The 9461-nt window shown below is 29.8% G+C and overlaps 2 protein-coding genes across 2 annotated transcripts; one reads left to right on the top strand and one right to left on the bottom strand.

The window, feature by feature from the left end:
* Nucleotides 1-317: 317 nt before the first annotated feature.
* LOC113362900 lies at nt 318-8886 on the bottom strand. The gene is made up of 8 exons (XM_026605395.1): nt 8665-8886; nt 8290-8404; nt 2435-2508; nt 2157-2303; nt 1957-2096; nt 1663-1891; nt 1086-1601; nt 318-1024 (listed from the first exon to the last, which is right to left on the bottom strand). Exons 4-8 carry the CDS (start codon nt 2253-2255, stop codon nt 434-436), a joined length of 1575 nt encoding a protein of 524 aa, XP_026461180.1. The 5' UTR covers nt 2256-2303; nt 2435-2508; nt 8290-8404; nt 8665-8886; the 3' UTR covers nt 318-433.
* LOC113391316 (zinc finger protein 664-like) lies at nt 4664-5976 on the top strand. The gene has a single exon (XM_026627260.1). It carries the CDS (start codon nt 4664-4666, stop codon nt 5939-5941), a length of 1278 nt encoding a protein of 425 aa, XP_026483045.1. The 3' UTR covers nt 5942-5976.
* Nucleotides 8887-9461: the final 575 nt, after the last annotated feature.

The raw sequence follows: 9461 nt of genomic DNA, 5'->3' as shown, positions 1-9461 counted from the left end.
TAAAAACATTTAATATTCTTTGAATATTTCATCATGGTATAGAAAGTTCCAGCAATTTGCCTTAAGGCACTACTATATAATATTTCATATCCTACAACCATAAAAAATAATATGTGGATTATAATAAAATTGCAAAAAGTTATAGATACTAAATATATTTTAAATATTATATCCTATAATCATGAAAAAATGATATGTAAATTGTAATAAAATTGATAAAATTCAATTTATAACTATGTAAAAAATGTATATATTTACTCAGACTAAATGAACAATTTTTATTAATGCAGTTTGTTCAATATTAATTATAAATATTATTTAATATTTCAGAATATAGGGTCAATAATTTTAAATATGGTTTATATAGAGCGGAATATAAAAACGCAAAACATATAAGCTAAATATTAAATATTCCCATATTTAATTTCCCACTTCATCCCATGTTGAAGCAAAACCCAAAACCAATTATGAATTCATTCTTTTTACCTTTAGGGACAATGAAAGGATTTTGACCCAACCTATTTGAAAAACATTTATAAGCACCTCTAGTCAATTTCCTTATTTCAATATCAATCTCACTACCACGATGCAAACAGATATCACCATCCAAACCATCAACATCATAATTTATCAATAAAGTCAAAGGTTCACATCTGCGTCTTCCAATAAAGCATGTTGATGCAAATAACTGAGATTCAGCACCTGGCTTTCTCCTATATAATTTAACAAAGACATCTTCTTCATACCTGTCAGAGAATGTTAGCTTTGGTGGCAAAACTATGGCTGTTAGTAGTATTGGTTGTTCGGACTCGACAACAAATGTTTCTAACAATTCTGGAGTTCTATCAAAATCAACTTGGTATGTGCGGTCTGATAAAAACTTGAACATCATGCATGCATGAACACGAAGCTTGGAGGATGTGGGGGGCACTTTGAAATTTTTAACTCTGCGAGGTATTCTGTTGTTGCTCAATCCTGATTGAAGTGAGCAAGTTGAATCACGAGTAAGTGAGATATCTGAAACCTAAAGAAAATTTGTGTTATGAATTGATGTATAAATTACCTAAAAATGTTTGTAACCTTACTTCATCTGTGGTTAAAATGTTATTATTTGCACAAATGTAATCAAACTCATCAGAATCTAAAGCTAGGAATCTAATACATTGTGTGATATTTTCTTTATCTAAAATTTTTCTGAACATTTTCCTATTCATTTCACTTTGTATGTTTCCATGGTCTCTTGTTTCTTCAAATTCAATATGATGAATGTGACGTAATAATAAACGAGAAGCATTTGTGTACAGATTATCAAGTTCCAATTTATCTGTCATTTCTAAATCCGAATGTTCAACTTTTACAATACATAAAGCCTTGTTTTCCATCAATTGCAAATTAAATGGTATTTCACATTGTCTTGTATGCATAGGAACCTCGTAAATACCACGGGAATGTGTAAGAATCACCCAACTCACAACTGATGAATACAATTCAATTTCTGATATATTTAAATCATCTTGTTGCACAATAGTTCTCACTGCTTCGGGACTCAATGACAAGACGGCATCATCCATAAAAAAACTTGCTGTGTGCTGGGAAATAATCTGCAACATAATTTATTACAATTATAATAAAGCATAAGCTTTATTAATTTGTTATTATTACCTCTAAGCATGGTTTTATCATGATTTCAATATTCTCTTTAAGTGCCAAATTAAAATAATCAGCAAGGCATTTCTTACAGCACAATTCAGATAAATGTTTTTGTTTAAACACTCTTTCCACGCAATACTTAACCAACTCAGGTATTTTGTATTTTATTGCGAGTTGTATGATAGTGATGACATCTTTTGATTTCAAATTTGAAAAGTCTATGTCATGAGTATAAATGAATCTGCAACAAATGATTCAACTCAATAATGAGATCCGACATGCAAAACCATGATTTTTCAAACTTACTCGATTAGAACTTGGAAGTTTTTGATTTGCGGCTCTTCTATTGTTAGTTCTGAACCAGGACAAGGGATTAATAAATTTTGAAAAACCAAAGACGACATAATTAATAAAGTTTTGTGGCTTTGTATACTAATCGTCTCATCCTGCAAATGATTGAAGCATTATTACATAAATTCATAAGTGATAGTATCATCGTGTAATACCTCTCCTTTGACATGTATTGTCACATCTGTATATTTCTTGTTTAGGAAGAAATCTTTGAATCTACTCCGAAAACCGTCTGTTGCATCGGAATCAGGCATAATTATGAATTTTAACTCATTCACTTATAAAATACTAAATCAAACGTGCTGTCGAATAGAACAAGGTATACAGTATAAAGATGCTGAGGATTTATATTTGATTTTGCCACAAAAATTGAAAACATAAATGCACTAAAGATTTAGATTATTAAATAATGAAGGTAGAAAATGCTACTTACATCTTATTAATGTCGAAACGCCTTCTTGAGTGAGTGGCTTAATTTAGTGGCGGATTTGTGCTAACTGCCAATGGCTGTGAACAAAGATAAGACATGCATAAGACAATAGATGCATATTAAGGTACGCCCTCACCTAACGAACGAGCACGAACGAACACGAACAAGTAAGAATGTACGTACCAGAACGAACGCCAACGAGCATAGTGAAGACGTTACAACGAACAGGAACGAAGATAAACGAATATAGCGAGCAAAGTTGAAGAGGAACTAGTTGGTATTGGTATTTTGCCATGAGGCAAGTTACATGAACTTCCCGATATGTATAAATAATCAATTTAATCAATAAAAATAAATTAATTTATGAGTGATTAAAAGTATTCCCAGTGGATTCATTACACATCATTGAAAACGAACGAAAACGTTAACCCTGAGTATTTTCTAAAAGCAAATTTTCAAAACTCAACAATTTATATAATTATACCAAGTAAGTCGTGTAATTTTAATTTTAACAAATGTCAAAAAAACGACTCCTTTCCTCAAACTTTGATAAATTTTAAAAATTAAACTACTTGTCGTAAAGGCAATAATATTTCAGTAAGTTCCATAAAACCATTTTTCTCGATTCATTTCTCGAAAACGGCTGGACCGATTTCAAAAATTTAAAAGCCACTCGATTTATCTCGATGAGGACTATTGTTTGTCAATTTTGTGCGACGATCGGTCAAACCGTTTCTTTATAAATCGCAGAAAAGTGAAATTTTTTTCGTCTACGTTTTAGCCCGCAATTCTGAATCGATTTTGAAAATTCAACAACCGTTCGAAAGATATTGGTTGGGAATCGTGCTGATAAGTTTTTGGTAGAGATCGGCCGGGCCGTTTTCTTGTAATAATAGTAATAAAGTTTAAAAAAAAAATTCGACAATTTTTATGATTATTTTTTTGGCGGTAGACACCATAGTCTTCCAGATCATACTAAAATATTACGGCCCTACGACAACTGGTTTAGTTTTAAAAATTCGTCAAAGTTTGCAAAAATTAGTATGGTCTATTTGGCATTTGTCAAAATTAAAACTTTCATCGACGTTTGCTCAAAAGCGCTTGAACCTATTTCAGATATTTAAAAAGCATTTGATGTATCTCGATGAGGATTATCGTTTCTCAGTTTTATGCAACGATCAGTCGAGCCGTTTCTTTGTAATTTAGAAAAAAGCGTTAAACCTTTCGTCCACATTTAAGCTCATACTACCGAACCGATTTAAAAAAATCAAAAACTGTCCGAATGATATTAGTTGGGAATGATACTGAATAGTTTTAGGTGAAAATCTACCGAGCCGTTTTCTTGTAATTAACTGTTGAAAAAAAAAAATTAGGCTGATTTTTATGGAACTTTTTTTGGCGATATATATCATGGTCTTATAGAACTTACTGAATTATTAAGGCCTTACGACAAGTAGTTTAATTTTAAAAATTCATCAAAGAAACTGGTTCAATTATAATTATTGATCTTTGAAAATTTGCTTTTTAGAAAATACTCCGAGTTAACGTGTTCGTTCGTTCGTTTGCAAAGATGTGTAATAAATCCACTCGGAACACTTATAATCACTCATAAATAAATTTATTTTTTATTGATCAAGTCGATTATTTACACATATCGAAAAGTTCATGTAACTTGCCTCAAGGCTAAATACCAAACCAACTAGTTTTTTTTGTATATCGAAAATAATTCAGATTTTAATTTTAATTCTGACTAAAATTCTAATATACTTCAAACAAATAATTTCAGCTTTGCAATTCAGTTTATATATTTTTTTATAAATATTAGACAATGTTGTAGTATTTATAATAATCTATTTGAAAACATTTGATATTCCTCGAACATTTCGTTACGGTACGAAAAGTTCCTGCAATTTGCCTTAAGGCACGATGCCATACACCACTAGTTTAAATTTTTTAATTTGAAATTTTATTGTTTTGTGTTGACAGTTGAACCATAGAGAATAGTGAACATGCAATTTGAAAAAGACGTCTTATCTTTTCAAAAACATGCTCTATGCTTCAATTACCAACTGAATCAAATGCAGCCAAGTGAAAAGCCAGGCGAAGCTAACCTCTTCATTTTTAATAACAAATGTAAATTTAGTTAAATTAATTATTGTAAAATAGATTGTTAAATAGTGCACGACTGTTTCTGTAAATACTTATTGTATATACGCAGTAAAAATATTTAAAATGTCTGGAGAAACAATCAGGTCTATTGAAGATCAGGCAATTAAATTGGAACCTATAGAATTTTCAATAGAAGTCGTTAAATGTGAAATTGAGGATGAATTTGATGCTGTTGAAGATATTGTTAAGTCTGAGTCGTTCTCAGAGGACGGAGAAACGTGTCTCGAAAGATTCATGAAGACTGAGGTAACTATAGAAGAAGAAGACCAAACGGTGTTAATTGAGACACCTGCTTATGAATTTGACGACGAAATACCTTTTTTATGCACAATATGCGACAAAGTATTTGATACAATTTATTTATTAGATCAGCATGTTTGTGAACAGATCACGGAACAACCTTCAAGCTTACATGTATCTGATAAGGTAAATAAAAATACTCCTACTGTAAATCAGACATGCTTAGTATGTGACAAGACATTAGCAAATTCGAGTAACTTGAAAGTACATATGCGTATTCATACAGGAGAACATCTATATAAATGCGAAATATGCAACAAGACATTTATACAAACTACCAGCTACAAGTCACACATGCGTATGCATACTGGAGAACGCCCTTACAAATGCAAAATATGTAACAAAAACTTCAGTCAATCCAATAATTTAAAGCGGCATATGGTTATCCATACTAAAGAGCATCCTCACAAATGTGTCATATGCGAAAGGCCATTCACTGCTTTGAGTGATTTGAAAAGGCACATGCGTATTCACACCGGAGAACGTCCTTACAAGTGCGAATTTTGTGATAAGACATTTGCACAATTGGGTAATATGAAGTCCCACATGCATAGTCATTCTGGAGAACGCCCTTACAAATGCCAAATATGTAGCAAAGCATTCAGACAACCAGGTATTTTAAAGCAGCATATGGTCATTCATACAGGAGAGCGTAATTTCAAATGCTTAATATGCAATAAGACATTTTCACGACAATGTGATTTGAATCAGCATATGCTTATTCATACAGGTGAACAACCTTTTGAATGCGGAACATGTAACGCAGCATTTCGTACAGCAACTAATTTAAGAGTACATATGCGAACTCATACAGGAGAAAAGCCCTATAAATGTGAGACATGCAATAAGGCTTTCACGCAAGCAGGTAGTCTACAAATGCACAGGCTCATTCATACAGGAGAACGCCCTTATAAATGCGATATCTGCAATAAAGCTTTCAAACAACCAAGTAATTTGAAAGGACACAAGCTTACTCATAGCAGAGCAGGTTCTAAAAATATGAAAGGCGCGATCAGGAATTCACGCAAAGGGGTGAGATAGAGTTAAAAATTCAAATGGTTCAATATTAATTTTTACACACAAATGTAATGATACAAATTACATTCACTATACATGCAGTTTTAAAACAAAAAACGTGTTAGTCTTAAAATGTATAAATAATCATGAATATATAATAGTATATATATTCAATGGTACATTACTGTATATGCAAAGATTTGATGAATAAAATTTGAAACATTTTTTTTTAGCAGACAAGTTTCAATTTATATATATATATATATATATATATATATATATATCAGACATAACAGTCAAGTAGTTTGCTTGAAATGAGTGTGTTTCATGAGTCATAATGTGTTACAGTTCAAAACTTTTCTCAAAATGGTTTTAATTTTGTGGTTATTCATCATTATTTTCCAAAAAATTGTCCTTTTTGAATGTTCATACAATGTTAATTTTCTAAATTTTTTTTGTGTTTTGTCCTGGTGTTGCTGAATAATGACACGCATCTGGTGTTGAAACATATAAATAAAAGGTTTTAAATACTTTTTACATTTTTCATTTTGACCATAGGCTGCTAGTTACTCTTAAATATATATTTATATATATATATATATATATATAATTTATCATAACTCGACGTTTTATCAATTTGTTGTTTCATAATTTTTTCGTGCAATTTCGTGTGTTTGTGTTTTTTTTTTGAAATTTATTTGTATGCACTGAAGATGGGTCAAATCAAGACCCGAAACATATGTTTTCTGAATAAAAACATTTTCTTTCAATAAAACTGTTTTTAATTACTGGATGGATGACCAAGAAAAATTTTATCATTATTTCACCATATATATATATATATATATATATATATATATCTTATATATAAAATTCTTCTGTATGGGTGTATGATTTGATACTTCTAAGTGGTTATTCAGATTTTGATCATTCTTTTTAGAGTTTGTGAAAGGAAATTTAAGATTTAATGAATAATGAAGCTATAGTAATATAGCTGTAGAAATAAATGGCAAAATTTACAAAAAAACAGGTATTAGTTTAACATTGAAATCATTTGAACAGTCATCTGCTAGAAATTTCAATTCACATGAAATTTGAATTTAGCTGACATTATATAATATTAGAATGTAATATACAAGAAAAATGTAATGTCTACATTATTATTGCCGAAAAGCAGCTGAGACGTGCCAGAAATTAAAATAATATAAGAAAATAAAGTCAACAGTATGTATTTGGCAGATGAAATTATATAATGCAGTTTAATAAATAAAGCAGTAAGTCCAAAATTGCATATACATTTTTTTTTTAAACTTGTGTGTCGCATTTTGTTTACTAAATTATTTAACAATACAAAAAATATTTCTACTTATTAAAAAATGATTTAGAATTTTGTTTCATGTGTCGAAAATTCATTTGTTTAGCATTGGATATGGAATATTTAGCAAGTTGATCTTAGATTAAATAGAGCATATATGAACTAGATTTTACAAAGGTTAATTAACCTAAGATTTGAAAATAAACAATAATTTTTATTAAATTATTAGTAAGAAAAATGTACTTTAGAAATTATAATTGCCAAAATGCAACTAATATATCGTACGGGATTATGAAAATTGTAGACTAAATTGTTGAAGCAATATGTTGTGTGGTAAAATCAAGTGTGATATTGTTCTTTTACCGCAGATACTATATTATTCTTTTCTGAATTTCTTATACTGGTTATGCTAAGACCATGAATGAATCACAAAGACAGGACATCAAATAGGATATTAAAAAGTATAGGATAGGATATTAAAAACTTTGGCACTTTTGAATTGTAGGCGTGGGTACAGGACAATGTCCGTCGAGTCACCTAGTATACATACATACATACATATATATATATATATATATATATATATATATATATATATTTAGTTGTCAATGTGATAAATATTTATCGGCTTCCAGCTCAAATAAGTTTTGCTCACTCGCATCTGAACCTGATACATCAAAAGTTAACTACTACAATTGTAATATTGGTAAATGTATTGACCAACATAAATCAGCACAAGCAGATAAAACTCATTGTTAATAAAGACATTAAAAATCGACAATGGAAATCCACCAGCAATAGAATAATAATGTACAGTAAATTTGTTTTGACATACTGTTCAATTATTATTTGCCTTGAGCTGCCAGTGTCTTTTAATAGATAAGCAAATTACTAAATTATTAATTGTCGTTCAGTTAATCCTAGAGTTGTTCATAAATATAATTAATATTTTTGCTATATTAAAATATTGTGATGAAAATAATAATTGTATTGACTTAAATTGTAAATATTGAATTTGAATAAAGTATCTATCTTTATATCTAAATAAGTTTAATACCTTTATTTCTCAAAGCTGTAAAATAAAATCCGCCCTTTCTAGAGAGGTCTCTCTGATCCCTCCGCAGATATTACCTCTTAAGGGGTGCTATCCTCAATTGTGGTTCACCGACAACCTGGATTAAGAAAAAATTAATACACAGTCTATGTACCAAAAGCTATAATCAACATATGAATTATTTAATTCTGTACAAATATTTTGTAATATGATAATAAATTACTGCTCAATAGATACATCAAAAGTGAACTACTACAATTGTAATAGTAATGGCCGATTAAACTCATTGTTAATAAAGAAGTCAAATTTTTGAGAAATCGACAATGACAGTCCACTAGCAATATAATAAAAGTGTACACTAAATGCCTGTTATCATACCTTTCAAATATCATTAGATTAGTCGCTCGTAACTGCTGAAGGGCTCCATTTTTCCATTTTCAAACAAGAAATTTTACACTTTTACACTATGTCAGAACTAAGTTTTCACTTGCACAAACCGTCACTTTAGGAGTCACCGAATGCAAAATATTTCTTGCACAATTAACTACAATATTTCTCAAGTACTCACTTCTTTAAGTGGTCTTTCTTTTTCCTATGTGTTTCCAATTAAATCTCAAAAATCAAAATGCTTGCAACAAGTTCTGACAGGTCGGCCATGGATGTATATAAAAATGTGCAACTTCAGAGTTGTCATTCAAGGACCAGTAGCGCCGCAAAAAGCGCCAATTTTAAATTCAAATTTTGATAAACTATCATTGATTAGTATAACAAATTGTTATAAAATTTAGTTCAAACTGTTAACTTTAAGTCACATTTGCAACGCATAATAAGTATTTTTGTGTATTATCAAATATTGTACAGATTTACCCAATATCTTAATTATGTTAAACAAATGGTTTTTAATTAACAAAACATTTAATAACTAGTGGTGTATGGCATCGTGCTCTGAAACAAATTGCTGACACTTTCCGTAGCATAATTTAATTTTCTTTAAGCAAAAGGTAGGTCCATTTGAAAATTTTAAATATTGAAAAGAATACATTTTCGAAGACTATATTTTGAATTTTTTCTTAATTTTGAAATCTTTTGAAGGAATTTGATAGCCTTTCATAATGATAGATTTCAATACTAAATATCTGATTTTCAATTTCCAACTGGCATTTTTTAAACTTTTT

The sequence above is a fragment of the Ctenocephalides felis genome, unplaced genomic scaffold (assembly GCF_003426905.1).
Source record: "Ctenocephalides felis isolate EL2017-DRISC unplaced genomic scaffold, ASM342690v1 CF-g0.4_SCAFFOLD_00845, whole genome shotgun sequence".
Classification (NCBI taxonomy): domain Eukaryota; kingdom Metazoa; phylum Arthropoda; class Insecta; order Siphonaptera; family Pulicidae; genus Ctenocephalides; species Ctenocephalides felis.
The sequence above is the reverse complement of the archived record's forward strand: the minus strand, read 5'-3'. Positions and strand labels throughout refer to the sequence as shown.